Here is a 17,839-nt window from a genome sequence, read left to right as displayed (position 1 = left end):
AATTTTGGGGTAGGGGTCTGGTTGATTACATTGGACCCCAGTGCTCAACTGGTACCTATTTCATTGACCCCGAAAGGATGAGAGGCAAAGTTGACCTCAACAGCATTTGGACTTAGAACACAAAGCTGGGAGAAAGACTGCTAAGCATTTTGTCTGACATGCTAATTATTCTGCTATATCACTGCTTTAATAAAAATAATAACAACAATAATAATAATCCTTTCTACGATAAACACTAAGCCTGTAATTTTGTGGAAGGGGCTAATTGATAATGTCAATCCCAGTATTTGATTATGGGGCTTCAATTAGCCAACAGTTTTTACAATTGAAGATTAAATTTCAGAAAGCTAACTTCTTTGGTTATTTATATTTTTGGGTATTTTCTTCACTATTTAGTTTTGAACTTAAGAAATTCTTTGTTTTAAAACTTATTTTTCTAAAAGTTATCAAGGAATTTTAGTGTCAAATGTACAGAAATATTATTTTTGTATTTCAGGAACTCTTGAAGACATATTACACAGATCCCTGTTATTCTTTTCTCTGTGATGGGGACTGCAATACAGGTAAGTAACATTGATTATTTGGGTTTTCCAACCGTCAGCTTTATCCAATGAAACAAATTTATATAAAAGTAACTACAAACAGTACATATACTCACGTAGAGGTCGTTTTGAAGGCCCAAGTTTTTAGATACAAGAAATGATTAGCTGGGATAATTTTATTGAGTTGAAATTTAGCACCAGACATGAAATATTTAACAGTTGGTGCCAGGAAACAAAGCACGAAATATCCACCAATTCATCATTATTGCTTTAACAACCACTTTTCTCTGCTTGCATAGGTCAGATGGAGTTTATTGAGGCAGATTTTCTAAAGTCAGATACCCTTCCTGTTGCCAACATACACACACACATCTGTTCCCCCCAAAATTAACATTTCCCCATGGCCAAACATGTTTTGGCAGAATATTGGAAATGACATTCATTTACAACAATCACCTGATATCAAGGTAGAGAGAGAGAAAAAAACATGTGCGCATACACACACACACACACACACACACACACACACACACACACACACACACACACTCACTCACACCTTCCAATTTCTGTCAAATGGAAGAGGGAAACCTAGGGACACATGGGATTAAATGGTAAGGACAGATCTCAAGATGTTGGGCCTCACAGAGGAAATGACAATGGACCGAAATGTCTGGCAATATGAAGTTCTAGAGAAGACCCACCCGTGTCAGCAAAGCCGAGTTCTACAAGTGCTGTGTGTCTCACCCATACTTAACAAGAAAGCTTCTCACACATTCTACCACAACAAACCAAACTGCATCTCTACATCTCTTCTCTTCCTCACATTTCTGCTTCATGCACTATGCTTGCTTCCCACTCCCCAATCCTGTCCTCTTGGCCCTGTGCCACTGTATCATTGCTGTCTGCTTGCCCTCTGACCTGTGTGGTCCATCCACCCGTAACAAGAAAACTTCATTCACTCTACCCCAACAAACCAATCTACACCTCTACATCTCTCCCTCACATTTCCTCATGGCCCTGTTCCTCTGTATCATTGTTATTCAGTAGCCCCCTTGAATATATATATATATATATATATATATATATATATATATATATATATACCCAGGTTTTAGCCCCACCCCCTACTCTTTAATCACACTTCCTTTGCAATATCCTGCTGCTTATATTGTGGTGCTTGAACCTCAAGGGTATGTCCTGGCATTTTCCACCATCTGTATCTCTCTCTTCTTTTACTCAACCATCCCATTTATATTCTGATCCCTGTCCCTTGTGAGTATGTCTGGCATTTTGCCACAATCTCTATCCTGCTGTCTCCCACTTTCTCTCCTCCTGCACTTCCCCCAAGTTGGGTAACCATGTATTTCCTTTGCGGTAGTGCACCTGTTTCTGTCTTCATTTCTGATCTCTCTATCTCTCTCTCTCTCTCTCTCTCTCTCTCTCTCTCCTTGTACTTCTACTGAAAGACACCTGTTTCTTTCTCACTATAACCTTTCATCATCCAACACAAGGTTGCCTCCTCCAATGCCCCCTTCCCTCTTGAAATTTTTTTGTTTGTTTGCCCTGCAAGTACTTGGTGACCCTGTCGGTGCAGGTGCCACTTGAAAGTACCCAGTCCACACTGTGAAGTGTTTGGTGTTCGGGAGGGCATCCAGCTGTAAAAACCTTGCCAAAACTGGCCTCGCTTTTACTTGTGCCATGTGAAAAAACATTAAGTCCACTCAGCTGAGTGGTTGGTGTTAGGAAGGGCATCCAACTGTAAAAATGCTGTCAAAACTGTCACAGGAGTCTGGTAAAAGCTTCTGTCTAACCTGGTCTTGTGAAACCACCCCACCCATGCTAGCATGGAAGGCAGATGTTGAATGATGATGATGATGAATTCACTTGCAAGTTGGCCCAAGGTACTGTGCAGTGAGATTGAACCTGAAATCACATATTGTAAAGCCAACTTCTTTACCACACAGCCAAGCCTGCACCAGATAGAATGCAGATATATAGGCACAGAGGAGTGAGTGATTATTACAATGATGGCTATTTAACTTCATAGGCCAACTCAAGGCTCCATGAAAACATGGAGCATTATTACTGCTGGTACAATTACTTGTTCTACTCCCCTAACATATAAGAAGTTGACCCATGTGCAAGACATCATAAATTATTGAGATCTTGGCCCAAAATCAAGAGTTCATTGGACATGAGATTGACTTTTACTTGAGTTTATAAAGTTGTAGCTTTCTTTGAATAATTGTTTCTGTTTAACCTCTTTACCTATTGTCTAATTAATAGCAGTAATTATAGCCACTTCATTTTGATATACTACTTGTAGTTAAGGTCTGCATATTTAGAATGTGAACAGCTTGTATTCAAGTAATTATAATTATCTCATTATACCTATTTACTTGTGTTTTGTGGCTATTTACCTGTTTCTCTGACTATTTAGTTATTCACCAGGTTTTATGGATATTTATCTGTTTCTGTGACTATTTAACTCGTTTTGTGATTATTTAACTCTTTCTGTGATTGTTCAGCCCATTCTGTGGTTATTTAGCCCATTCTGTGGCTATTAAACTGCTTCTGTGACTATTTAGTTGATGTAGCTTGCTCTGTAACTGTTTTATTGCTCCTCTTAGCATTTTGCTTGCTCTGTAACTGTTTTATTGCTCCTCTTAGCATTTTGCTTGCTCTATAACTATTGATATGACTTAAATGTGTCTGATTTCTCTTGAAAGAAACACTTCAGAAACTTTTTTTTCTTTTTTAAGGTGCAGGAGCCGAAAAGTCTGAAGGAAAAGAGGGCAAAAATGGTATTCGGGCTATTAAAATCAGCCCAGATGGTCAATGTCTGGCTTCAGGTGATCGGATGGGAAATGTTAGGTATAGCTGTTTTTTTTTTTTTTGATTTTTTGCATGGTTTCTACAACTGGATGCTTTATTTAACAATCGCCACTTTACACAGTGTAGCCTTTGTGTGTGTGTGTGTGTGTGTGTGTGTGTGTGTGTGTGTCCGTCCGCGTGCGTGCGTATATGCACATGGACTTTCCATTGTTTTGACATCCACTTTTCTATGCTTGCATGGGTCAGATAGAATTTGTTGGGGCAGAATTTCTATGACTAGATGCCCTTTCCAATTGTCTTACCTATATCCTTGCAAGATAATATTTTCTTGTGAAAAACAGATATTTTTCATGGAACACTGGAAACTAACAACCTTACGTATATGATGGTGATGCTTATTTACAATCATCACATAGTACCAAGGTAAGGGTACACAAAAACACATGCACACACGTATATATATATATATATATATATATGTATTCATAGTGGGCTTATTTCAGTCTTCATTAAGCTAATCCCTTCTCAAGGCTTTGTTTAGCCTGGGTCTATAGTGGAAGACACTTGCCTAAGGTGCTATGTAGCATGGCTGAACCCATGGTTGGAAATAAGCTTCTTAACCACATAGCCATGCCTGTGTCTGTGTGTGTGTATATGTAGTTGTGGTAGTGTGGTTAAGAAATTCTCTTTCCAACCATACAGTTTTGGGCAAATTTCATCTACTATAGCTTACGACTGACCCAAATACTTGGCTAGCTACATACAGAAAGACCTTCACAAATATCTAACAGCAACACATTTTCCAGATATTGCCAGTTATAGCAGTAGTCAGTTTTACAAATGTCTTGGTGTTAAAGTTCGGTGTAAGACCGAATCTCGTCATGTTTGTAGCTCAATGCCTAGATCAAAAAATAAAAACAAAAAACTTATACTAGGAAGACGACGGATGAGCAGAGTTACTTCCCTTTATATTCGGTTACTTCCCTTCCTTTCCTCACGCGTCTGTTTCTCCATGCGACCATAGATTACATAGATTGATCCCAATCCATTGTTCCTAGGTTGTGAAAAAATATATTGATTAAGTATTGCTTATAGACTGATCAGCTGAATCTCTTTCACAGGTTGTAAATGAATTATCGTCATTATTATATTAGAAACATTTCAATACCTGGCTGTGACTTTTTATTTCATAATATAGCTATTCCCTTTCGTCTTGAATTTTGCTGGAATTACGTTTTCTTCTTCCCCCTCCAAAGTCGAAATAAAGTATTTGTTATATAGTGGGATAATTCAATTGATTATGACTTACCTCCAAAAATATTGTTTTAAGTAGAAATCCCTCATTATTATCCTTAATCTGAATCCTTATCATTTAACGTTCACCTTTCCATTCTTGCAAGGGTCAGATGGAATTTATTGAGGTAGAGTTTCTACGACCTGATGCCTTTACTGTCGCCAACCCTCACCTGTATCCAGGCACAGTACTATTCTCCATAGCCTGACACTTTTTCCCATGGAAGACTGGAAATAACTCCACTTGTATGACAGTGGTGCTCATTTACAACCATCACATGATGTTAGGATAAGGGTGCACACATGTATATACATGTGTGCGCGCACGCGCGCGCACGCATCAGTCATTGTTGTAGGTAAAATTTCTGCTGTTTTTGCACATTGTCTTCGAACAGTGGGAAATAAATATATCGTCGTCGTCGTCATCATCACCACCATCATCATCATCATCACCACCATCATCATCATCACCACCATCATCATCATCACCACCATCATCATCATCACCACCACCATCGTCATCGTCATCGTCATCGTCGTCATCGTCGTCACCGTCGTCATCGTCGTCACCGTCGTCATCGTCGTCATCGTCGTCATCATCATCATCATCATCATCATCATCATCATCATCACCACCACCATCATCATCATCATCATCATCATCATCATCATCACCACCACCACCACCACCACCACCACCACCATCATCATCATCATCATCATCATCACCATCACCACCACCACCACCACCACCATCACCATCACCATCATCATAAAAAAAGTAATGTTTGTATTTCAGGATCTATGACTTGTCAGAGATGATAGAAACCAAAGCAATTGAAGCACATGATGCTGAAGTGTTATCTCTGGAATATTCTCCACTACACACAGGTAAGAATTTAAGTTTTGATTGTGCAAGTTCCCACCAATTCTCTGGTTGAGTGCCATTTTAATGGATAATTAATGATCTATAAAACTCAATTTTAAATTTCATAAAGTTTAATGCATACTTCTATTTATCTATTGTCAATAAAGTATATTAAGTAAATAATTTAACATCTGTGTTTAGTAGTCATGAGTAAAATGGATGTTATTTTGTGTAAGAGTTGTATAGTGTGTGTGTGTGTGTTAATGTTGTTTTAAAGGGGACAGATCTTATTGTAAATGATCTCCATTCAAGAAATACATACAGGCTTTGACAGACTTACGTTTAGGTTTTGTGTGTGTGTGTGTGCGCACACTCAGCCATGTTTTACTCTTTTACTTGTTTCAGTCATTTGACTGTGGCCATGCTGGGGTACTGCCTTCAGTCGAGCAAATCGACCCCAGGACTTATTCTTTGTAAGCCTAGTACTTATTCTATCGGTCTCTTTTGCCGAACTGCTAAGTTACGGAGATGTAAACATACCAGCATTGGTTGTCAAGCGATGTTGGGGGGTGGATAGACACATAGACATATACAGACATATATATATATATACACACAACAGGTTTCTTTCAGTTTCTGTCTACCAAATCCACTCACAAGGCTTTGGTCAGCCCGAGGCTATAGTAGAAGACACTTGCCCATGGTGCCATGTAGTGGGACTGAACCTGGAACCATGTGGTTCATAAGCAAGCTACTTACCACACAGTCACTCTTACGCCTATGTAGAACATGCTAAAGAAATGTAAAAGTGCATTATTGGTATGTAAATAGGAGGAAGATATTTGGAAGTGTCAATAGACATTGAAGTCACTAAAGGATGTATTGGCAAGTTGTCTTGTTAAATGTAGACCAGGAAGAATATAGTTCCAATGTTAGTTGTCTCTGTAACTCTTGATAGGAAATGAAAAGTCTTCAGTTTATTGCATTTTTCTTTCCAGAACCTCGACTGTTAGCAACAGCAAGCAGGGATCGGTTAATCCATATCTTTGATGTTGAACAAGATTATGGACTGTTACAAACACTAGATGACCATTCCTCTTCCATCACAGCAGTCAAGTTCACCAAAAATGATGGTCAGTTTCGAATGCTAAGCTGTAGTGCTGATAAATCTCTCTTGTTTCGAAATGCACAATTGGTAAGTTTCTACTTAATTGTATTTAAATTCTTTTTTACTTTTTCATTAGTTGCATTTATAAGCTTAGAATCATATTTTAACATTTACATGAAGATTGACTGGTTACCTACTTGGTACGGTTGCTTCTGATAGGAGTTGTACCTCAATAATTTTAACCTCTTAATGCATATTTTTGCATATTTGGACAAGTCTCCCTAGAATTATCTCCAGTGATGCCTATATTTTGTCATGCATGAATCTTAACTAGACTCATCTCAACACATCCTTGCTCTACTACCTACTTCATCAGAACTCATACCGTGTATCTCAAGTATTTCTAAAAATGAAATTTGTTTTGGTTTTGCTTGAAGAATCTATCTTGCAATCCTTTCCTGCAACATTCTAACTGCATGTCAGTCCTTCCAGAACTGTGACCTCTCTGTACAGAGTAGTAGCAGTTTGATCTTGAGAGACTCCCTGCAGAGAAGACCAAAAATGAAATCCATAGTCTCAATTGGTCACTCTTGAGAATCCAGTAGTGAAGTATAATGACGGTTACTTCTGATAGGATCCTATGGAGGAAATGCCTGAGGACTTTATCCTGAACTCTCTCAGGAACAATGGGCAGAAAAAATGGATGGACGAAATTTGTGAAGCTAAACTTCTTTCAAGATAGAACAACCAGAATATAATAAAAGGAGGATATCATTCTTCACAGATTAAGTTGTTGAATTTGGACCTACTGTTGTGTGACATACCTAATGTGGCTAAAAGGTTGAAATGGACTTCTGGTTAGGAGGTCATAAATTACAGTTCTTGGGGTTCTTCAGGACACATTACTCTGCTTACCACAAACCATTGAAGGAGTTTCTACATGGTCACTAATGGACTGACTAGAAATAGTAACCAAATCTCCCTCAAATCACTCATCCTAACATCTTCAAAAAGAAGTAAATTGATTAATGTAATCTTAGTTAAACTGCGAAGTTAGGATGGTCACAGCTGGGACACCTCTTTTTATAGGGCTGACTTAGGAGATAAACAACCACTTTGTTATCTCACTTCCACAGTTGAATTTTTTGCAGAGTAAAATGATTTCTATCTACATTTGTGACATCCTGCTCACCTCTCATTAGCATTATATAAGTAAATAAATACATTTAATAAATATTCAGATCTTATTAGAATTTCTGGAACTCATATCATTTAACAAGGGAAATGTGTGTATAAACTCTTGCTTTCTTTACCGCCTGACTGGCCTTTGTGCCGGTGGCACGTAAAAGGACATGTGTAAGGACTTTTGAGCGAGATCGTTGCCAGTGCCCCTGGACTGGCTCTTGTGTGGGTGGCACATAAAATACACCATTTTGAGCGTGGCCGTTGCCAGTACTGCCTGACTGGCCTTCGTGCGGGTGACACGTAAAAGCACCCACTACACTCTCGGAGTGGTTGGCGTTAGGAAGGGCATCCAATAGTAGAAACTCTGCCAAATCAGATTGGAGCCTGGTGTAGCCATCTGGTTTCACCAGTCCTCAGTCAAATCGTCCAACCCATGCTAGCATGGAAAGCGGACGTTAAACGATGATGATGATGATGATGATTGCTAACAAATCTATATAACACAATGTCTTTGTAAGTTTTGGAACCTCGCTTCAATATTTTCAAACCAATATTCCTTTTCATAGTGGTTCAGTTTCAAAACACTTGGTTCCCCAGGGTTTCATAACTGTTTTTCCCCGGAATCCAACATAAATTCTATAGAATTTCTAAATTGTTTTGTCTCCTTAAGAATTGGTTTCCTTTTCTGTTGTGTTTTCCAGCATCCAGAGTTTCAGTTTAATCTTCATCAGCATCTTGTGGGGAAGACAACTCTGTACGATATGGACGTTGATGCCGCAGAAAAGTTTGTAGCCACTGCTTGTCAAGACCGGAATGTAAGGTAAGCTCATATTGTAGCATTTTTGTTTTTGAATGAAAGGAGAACGACCTGTACCACAACATCCTTACATATGTATCACTCCCTACTTTGAGTCTCAAATTCAGGAATGAGTCTATGACAGTCATATTCCATGTCTTATGTGATTTAGCTATATTTTATGAATATTATACGGATCTTTTTTAAAACGGGGGCCACATTTTTCATTAACGAAACACTTTGAAACTTGGAACACTGGTAGAATGTGTCATATAAAACATCTTTTTCTCTTAGTCTTCTTTAAAAAAAAAGAAATCCATAAATTATTCCATGTTATTCTGTAATTTCAACCAATCACTGACGTCCATTCAGCCGATATACATTAAGTGCCGACTACATAAACAAACGATTCTGAAACAATTAACCCTAACCCTTACCCTAACTCTAACCCTAACCCTAACCCTAGGGTTAGGGTTAGGGTTAAAGCAAATTTAAAATGAAAAAAGCAAATAAAACGAAGGTATGGAGATTAAATACGCTTTACATCGCTTAATCAGCCAAAGGAGTAAATCTAAACAACTGAATACTTGTCAGTGATTGGTTGAAATTATCGAAATAAGACAATTTTTTACATGAAATAAATTCGCATACAAAAATATTTTTCTGTTCTATATCACAAAATAGATAAGTATACGAAGTTTGAAAGTCTTTCGGTACCAAAAACACTACGTAAAACATTAATGAAAAATGTGGCCCCCGTTTTAAAAAAGATCCTATTATACTGCCAACTATCACTCTCTCTCACCCTAGCATGCATTATATATTTAACACTGCATACACCAGCTACAGATTCTGCTACAATCAACTTGAGCTTTCATTTTTTGGGGGGTCAATAAAAGCACAAGTCTGGTACTGCTGTGGGTCCTCTTTCTGTTTATTTCTCTCTTGAAGGAATTAACTGTAGATAGACCTAAACAGATATGTGCTCTGCTAAGTTTAAAACTACCTAAAATGCATAGAATATCATGATGGTGTCCCTACAACACCAGCAGGAATTGGGGCCTCAAGGCAATACTAGCTTCCTCGACTTACTTTCACTGTGTCTATAAAAGTTAATTTTGTAGAGCTAACATATAAGAGGAAACTGTCTACCCTCCAATTACGACACCTCTATCCTTTTTACTTAAAATTTTCTTTTTTAAAGAAAAGAAATTGAGACTTTTTGAGCTACTAATCCCTAAGCAACTTTTGCCTATATAGTGAGGCAGTTTTAATGTGGTCATGGTGGAAATAGCAGCCAAATTTGCCTTAAATTTACCTAAGGCTGTGTTGGATATTAGATACACAATGCCTGAAAATAAATGATAGCTTAATCATGACTGGACTACTTTGATTTGTAGACCTAATCAGTTAGGGCTGAGTTAGGACTAAACAGAAACTGTCTCCAGTGTAACAGAGGTAACAGAAATACTTAGACTTTACAGATAAATGTTAAACTGTGCCATTAGCAATGTAATGAGGTTTAGCTTGTTGCAATCCTAAATTGACTTAATAAACTCCTATTAGAATTGCAGGCATCATGGATAGACATGTCTCTTGTATGTCTATGAAAATTATATTTCTATACTCAGGATTTGAACTCGTATGCAAGAAGTGCTAGCATTTGGTACTGTAAAATAGTCAGGAAATCAATTTATCTAATTCTGTCATTTTGACAAACTTCAACATTGTTAAATATGTTTGTTGTTTCCATGTGAATTTTTAGACATTTTGTACAATATTACTTTTTAGGTTTGTTCATCATCATCATCATCATCATCATCATCACCACTTAACGTCCACCTTCCATGTTGGTATGGGTTGGGTGGTTTGACTGAATACTGGCTGCAATCTGATCTGGCAGGGTTTCTACACCTGGATGCCCTTTCCTAATGCCAACCACTCTAAGAGTGTAGTGGGTGCTTTTTATGTGCCACCGGCATGGGAGCTAGTCAGGCGGCACTGGCGTTGACCACATTCAGATGGTGCTTTTTACGTGCCACCGGCATGGGAACTAGTAAGGCAGCACTGGCGTTGACCCAAGCTTGAATGGTGCTTTTTATGTGCCACCAGCACAGGTGCCAGCCAGGCAGCTCTGGCCACAACTACGATTTTGATTTCACTTGACTCAACAGGTCTTTTCAAGCACGTCATATTGCCCTGCTATCCAAGGGTGCTTTTAAATAGGTCAGTTATAGAACACTGGCATCGGCCACAGCTGTGATCTCGCTTTACTTGCTGGGTCTTCTCAATCACAGCATGTAAAATATAAAGATATTGTATACTTTAAAATAGGCAAAAGTTAGTTGTTTCCTATTATTGACAGCCATGGCTAGTTTTGGACAGGTTGGTATCAAAAGGGTTTAAGTATGGGGCGTAGATGGCTGTTATATTCTATTACAATAATATTTAGTCTTTTCTTTTAATTTCATTTTCAGGATCTATAATATCAAATCAGCAAAGTTAAAGAAGATTTATAAAGGATCTGTCAGTGATGATGGAGTACTTATCAAATTGCAGTTGGATCCTTCAGGAACATACATAGCAACAAGTTGTTCAGATAAAAATTTATCCCTTTTTGACTTCTACACTGGAGAGCTTGTAGCCAACTTCTATGGACACTCTGAGATTGCTACATGTTTAAAATTTACTAATGATCTCAAGCATCTAATTTCGGTGTCTGGAGATGGGTAAGAACTTGCTTTTTGTTTTGCTTTTGAAAATTGGTCTGACTTTGTTGAAAGAATTTCTTTTAACTTTTGCTTGTTTTTAACTCATTTAACTGTTGCATTTAACAATTGCATTTTATTGTTCTTCTTTTTAATTTTAGTTGTATATTTGTCTGGCGTCTTTCACCCCATTTAACAAAACAAATGATGATGCGGATGGAGGAAAAAGGTAACTTACCTAGAGAAATTTTAAATGGCACCTCCGTTTCTCTTCAAAGGTAACTATTGATGAAGCTTGTATCCATTGTTGCTCTTTAGATATCAGTATGAATTTTTTTTTTCTTGTCTTATTGAATAATCTTATACTAAGATTCAAATGTTTGAATGTTAAATCAAATGGCACATATTTCTATGTAGTTTCAGTGTTTGACTATTATATTTTCACATGTGTGTATATATATATATATATATATATATACACACGCACACATAGAGAGTGTGTATATTATTGTATATGACATAACACACATACATTAAAATTCTTCAGTTGCTTTTTGTTGTTTAGTTCCATGTCAGCTATGACTGAGCTAACCTGTGATGAAAATATGTTCCAGCTATGATCATCCTATCTTTTTTGTGTTGGGGATTACATTGTCTAATATGGTAAAGTGGGATTTCACAGATATTTGGCTGTTATTTCTAGCAAATCGATTGACCGCATAGAAGCCCCTTATGTAGTTCATTAGTTGTCTGTTGGTAGAAGCTGTGAAAACATTTGTGTCAAATTCCAATGTTTTATGGCTCAACCTTATTTGTATTATTTTTTATGGGAAGTTTTGGCCTTTTTTCCATGGGAATATTATAAAAAAACCTAATCCATTATTTGGTTTTAGTATTGCTTGAGATGAATTGCATTTAAGAGATTCTTGCTTTGTTGCTTAAGTATATCCTGATGTACCACATAGAAGTGTGATCTTGGAAAACACTTCCCACTTTGTCGATACAACCTTTACTAATGTGGTGCTATTGTGGTATGACTGTGAAGCTGTGATGACTTGTTTGTTGTCCAGCCTGTTTGGTTTGATATGACAGTTGCTGTCACAACTGTCGGTTTGAAACAAAAACAACTTTGAAATCACTCTTATAAACTCTGGTCTTTCATTCTCATTACAAGGGGTTTAATCTCAATACTATAGCTCATTAATTTTCTGTTTGTTGCTTTATTTAAATCTTCTCGTCTCTTTCTTTGTATTTCTATCTGTCCATCCACCTATCTGTCCATCCACCTATCTGTCCATCCACCTATCTGTCCATCCACCTATCTTTCCATCCACCCATCTGTCCACTTACCCATCTGTCCACCTACCCATCTATCTATCTATCTATCTATCTATCTAATCTATCTGTCCATCCATCCATCCTCTGCCTGCCTGTCTGTAACACAACAAAAAGGGATCAAGTAGTTAAGATTCAAATTAAGGAATGGAAATATAAGGTTGTTGAATTATCTTCAAACGAAGAAAAAATATCTACTATCATTTTATCAGTTATACTTTATTTTTAATCATTATATTTTTGTTTGTCTCTCAATAAAATGTGTGGTGTTTGTTAACTGCCTTGATTGGGGGCCCTCAGCACATGAACAACAACCAAACACAAACTTAATGATATTCAAACATTTATTTTTTATGTTTGCGTTAGTGCAGGGTTTTATTTGTTTGCGCAATTTTTTTTTATTAATAGCTGGATGTGGATGATGCTCTTCATTCATATTTTTCTACTGTTAACTGCTCAAGTCCTTAAGTGGCAGAAGATCGTTTGTGTGTGTAAATTATTTGTGTAGAAAACTATTTGTAAATGATGAGAAATGCTTAATGCACTCCTCTTCCCAATTTAATTACGAGAAGGCAGAATAGAGTTTGTATCCATATCATTCTTCTTTTTTCACTATGAGGTTGAACAGGTTTAAACGTTTTAATTTTATTAAACATGGCAATTTGTCAGCCTCCTTTTTAATCATTACAGCCCCTACCCCCTCCATAAGAAACACTGTTCGTAGGGCCAACTACTACTTTCTCTATCATAATATTCTCCTCTTTTTTTGCAAGTCTCTGATATTCTTTGTAAAGTTTGCAGTGTTATAGATCTGGTTGACATAAACAACTATGCTAGAGTTACCTTTTGTTTAATAAACTCATTCCACTAATTAACAACACTTAATCACCTTGTGTATGTGTATGTGTCTGTTCATACACATGCATTTCCTACAAACAGATGGTGCAAAGTACCAAAATCAAATATGTTAGATGTTAGCAAACGTCAGCATTCCAAACATTACTAATTTACATTGTTTGTCTATGTATCTCAGATTGTTTATATGTATCTTATCTTTTGACACTGGAGTGATGATATTCTGTTCTGACAATATTGTCGTTGTTGGAATATAAATCGTGTAACTTCATTTCCAGATCTCTTGTCAACCCGGTGACACCTATTAGACCAACTTCTCTCACGGAGAGAGACAGCAACGAAATTTTCCCTTTGCAAAGAAATTCTGACTTTGTAACTAGCAGCCCATCCAATGGACACGGTAATAACATTGCTCCTGTTTTTCTACAAGAATCAATAGGGAAGAATGATACTGTAGAAATGACATCAGGTGGAGGGTTTGGTACTGTTATTAACCCAGCTAATTATCGTATCAGTATTGGACAGCTTCCTAGTTGGGCAAAGCTTAAGGTAAGTTTAATTTCATTTATAAGACAAGGTTTACAATTTGTCATGTTATCGCTAAATGTTAACTCTCTAAGTCTTGAGATAAAAATAGGTTGCTCTTTGTTTTCATCCACTCCCATACATTCATACTAGGATTGTTCCAGTTTCTGTCTACCAAACCCACTCACAACACTTCAGTCAGCCTGAAGCTGTAGAAGAAGACACTTGCCCAAGCTGCCACACAGCCTGAGACTACATGGTTGGGCAGCAAGCTTCTCTATCATGCAGCCATGCCTGCAGTTTTTCTCTATCCGTTTTCTATGTTGTTCACTTTACAGAATGTTAGATGTTAACTATGGCAAAGCTGAAATAATGACATTTTGAGGATACTGAAAAATTTTCATAGGTCTTTTTCTTGATCATTTGACTTTGAACTTTCCTTAATTTAGTTTTATTTCAGGGCAATCTTCATGCCAGCAATTAGTATGCTTACATACATATCAGGGCAATTTTGCCTGTCATCCTTCTGTGGTCAACACATAAAGTACCAGTCTATGATGGTGGACTAAGCTTTGGATGGAATGCCTTGTAATTTTTGTTTTGGACTTTTTGTGTTCTGAGTCTAAATCACATCCTTAATCCTTGCTCTGTTTAACATTACCACCTAGTCCTTGAGTGTCTCTAGCAAAACCCACTTCATTGCAAGCATTCAGACCAGATTTTTAGCTTGAAGCTATCTTCCTCCCTTGATCCCACTAGACTTGGAGACCCTGTAAAGAGTCCAGGGCACTGTCCTTCTTGTGATTAAGCTGTGAAACAAAGTAAAAATACAATGCATTATACAATATGTGAGGGGAAAATATAGTTTTGTTGAGGTTTGTCAAATCATTTCTGCTTCTTGTAGTACTTAAATGAATGTTTGTAAGCTTTTAGGTGTAATTTGGAATGCAACTAGCAGATGAGAGCTTGACCTAATGAGAGTCTAAGTGATGCTATGTTGTTTGGTTAATCAGATATACTGCATGACTTGCAGTCACAAGTTTTTATCTTTATGTTCAATGCCATATCTTTTCAGTTATTATCTCTCAAATATAGTTTTAGATAAATAGTCTGTTTATAGTCAATAAACATAGTCTTTATACAGTATTTATGTAGTCTTCATGTATTATATAATTAATATGTTTGGAAATGGAGAGATTCAATGGATATTAATTAATTAATCTATATCCATTGAATCTCTCCATTTTCAAACTTATTAATAATATTTGATGTTTTACAATATATTTATTGAAGAAATATCTCTTCAAAATATAAATTAAACCAGGGTATCTTGGATAAAACTATCCCTATAAGAGGTTTAAATATCTTCATAGTGAATAATAAGTATGTATATATAACTACAAAATCTGTCATATTTTTATATACCATAAATGTTTGTTTTTTTTCTTAGACTGTATAGTAAGTAGTTTTATATTCATCATCACTTAGTGTCTGTCTTCTGCCATATATAATCATATAGTCTATAAATATGTTAGATTAATGTATATAAATTGTTGTTTTAGAATGTTACTGTAGTTTCTTCTATTATGTTCTTTAGACTGACAACCAGGGTGTAATATCTGTAGAAGAACCTCAAAGCCCTACTCAACCACGTGGAAGATGGGCTCAGAGAATAGACAATAAGTCTATGAAGTCGGTACTGGATAGCAACCAGAATATAAATTCATCAGAAATGAAAGGTAAGCAGATTTTGGCCTTTGAACAGAAAAATGTCTGTGTTGTTATTGCAATGTATTTCAACTTGGTCCTTTTGAAAAACCATTCCATAGTTGTTGTTGTTGTCATCATCATTTACACCTGTTCTGCTCTTATTACATGGGTTACATAGATCTCATAACATCTTGCTACTCATTGTGGTTCTTTGTCATCTGACACACTCCACAACAAAATAAACTTTTTTACTGTGTGTGTGTGTCGGTGTTTTTGTAACAATATGTCCTTGTAATCATTTTACCATGCTGCCAATACAATAAGTGAAGGTTATCTGTGGCAAGATCAAAGTGTTCTCCCTATTCATCTTCCATTTATTATGTCTTTCTTGAGCTTAGTTTTTACAGCTGGATGCCCTTCCTATCACCAGCCATATTACAATGTGGCCTGAGTGCATTTTATTGGGCCACAAACCCTCTCTTCACATCCACTTTTCATCCACTCTCTCGTCACATCTACTTTTCTGTACCTGCATGGTTTGCATGAGATATATGAAGCTGTGTTTTTACAACCAGATATCTTCATACGACCTGTGGGGATACAGTGTACCTATTCCAAAAACCCTGATATACACAAAATAATACTAACTGCTGTATATCCTACTATATTATCATCATCATCTCCACTTAATGCCCATTTTCCATACTGGCATGGGGAACTGACAAACCAGAGAACTGTGTTACAATGTGTTTTGGCATGGTTTCTGTAGCTGGATGCCCTTGCTAAAGCCAACCACTTTACAGTGTGTACTGGGTGCTTTTTATGTGGCACCAGCACCAGTGAGATGGCCAAGTAACCCACAAAACAAGACCCCCTCGACTGAGAAGCGAAGTAGTATTGAGTGAGGTGGTTCTATTCCAGGTGATGAGAGGTTAAAGTATGATTGAAGGACAGAAACGGGTGTCTTGCTGTAGAGGAGATACATGGCTACTTCAGTTGGAAAAAAGAAAGGAGAGAGAGAGAGAGAGATGGTAGTGAAGATGTGTTAGGCATCTTCTCAAGTTACTAGAAGGTTAATGTAAATGGTACAGAGGCTAGGACAGGGTGGGTGGGTAGGTAAGTTTATTTTAATTTGTGGGTAAACAGTAGAGACTACAAATTGAGTGGAAGACATTGACTTATTTCTTTGATTTTCAAACAAGATTTCAGCTGAGAGTTTTATGATTATATTTTTGACAGGATACCGGCAAGTGGCTTATAATACAGATATTGTGTTTGAGGAAGATAGCAGCCAGTCTCAAGTTGATTCCCAGGTAGATTCCCAGGTGAAATTTTAACCATTCTTAATCTAACCTCACCTATTTGTACTAACTTGTATAAGTTGTATAGTAGATGCCAACTATCTAGTCTTTAGGCTTTAAGGTACCTTCAGCAGTTTTAACCCATTGAATTTTTGCCTTCAGCTTTTTTTTCCCACTTTAAGCACCTATGTATATCAAATATTAAGAATTCCTCTTTCTCGGGTAAGATTCTCATTTGGTAATCCCAGCCATGGACGTTGCATGATTCAAATTATTGATCAATTTTCTCTCAGGACAATTTAACTTTATAGGATTTTCTCTACCCTGATACAATACAGAAACTAAAATAATTTGGCATATTGAAGTATAAGTATTTAAAATTTAATAGTTTTGGTGTGGAATGAAATTTAAAGGAAATATTCAAAGTTCTTGACAAGAGAGAATAGCTATTAGAATGACTGTCATTTTCAGCTTTGTTAACAGTTATTGTGATGCTGCTGCTAATAACAGTTTATAGCTTTTGTTACCAAAATTAAAAACAGGGTTTTATTTTTGTTATAAATGCATTTTAAATAAAATATAGATGGTGATATATTTATACATTTTATTTTAGCTTCTGGATACCCTTTCTAAGATTAACCTATTCCCTTATTGGAGCTGGTGCATGGGAGTATTACAGATCTTTGTAGTAGAAATCAAAGCTGAATGGATATTTACTATTTGTAAAACTTTATTAACCTGGCTACCAGTGAAAAATTGAGAAAACCAGTCTGTA

General features: G+C 36.8%; 1 protein-coding gene across 50 annotated transcripts in view; it reads left to right on the top strand.

Moving 5' to 3' along the window:
• LOC106882850 (uncharacterized) overlaps window positions 1-17,839 on the top strand; it is a 187,340-nt gene that overhangs the window by 116,144 nt on the left and 53,357 nt on the right. For 35 of the 50 annotated variants that reach the window (XM_089360292.1, XM_089360288.1, XM_089360273.1 and 32 more), the window contains 10 exons: window positions 497-563; window positions 3,308-3,419; window positions 5,473-5,564; window positions 6,540-6,736; window positions 8,536-8,654; window positions 11,108-11,359; window positions 11,500-11,616; window positions 13,807-14,077; window positions 15,651-15,792; window positions 17,003-17,088. In XM_089360292.1, the coding sequence (XP_089216418.1) occupies window positions 497-563; window positions 3,308-3,419; window positions 5,473-5,564; window positions 6,540-6,736; window positions 8,536-8,654; window positions 11,108-11,359; window positions 11,500-11,616; window positions 13,807-14,077; window positions 15,651-15,792; window positions 17,003-17,088 (1,455 nt within the window). The remainder of the gene's footprint in view (window positions 1-496; window positions 564-3,307; window positions 3,420-5,472; window positions 5,565-6,539; window positions 6,737-8,535; window positions 8,655-11,107; window positions 11,360-11,499; window positions 11,617-13,806; window positions 14,078-15,650; window positions 15,793-17,002; window positions 17,089-17,839) is intronic. The other 15 variants (XM_089360293.1, XM_089360290.1, XM_089360275.1 and 12 more) reach the window with 1 other exon arrangement.

This window comes from Octopus bimaculoides, chromosome 11 (genome assembly GCF_046866305.1).
Source record: "Octopus bimaculoides isolate indiv1 chromosome 11, ASM4686630v1, whole genome shotgun sequence".
Lineage (NCBI taxonomy): Eukaryota > Metazoa > Mollusca > Cephalopoda > Octopoda > Octopodidae > Octopus > Octopus bimaculoides.
This window is presented reverse-complemented; position numbering and strand designations above follow the sequence as displayed.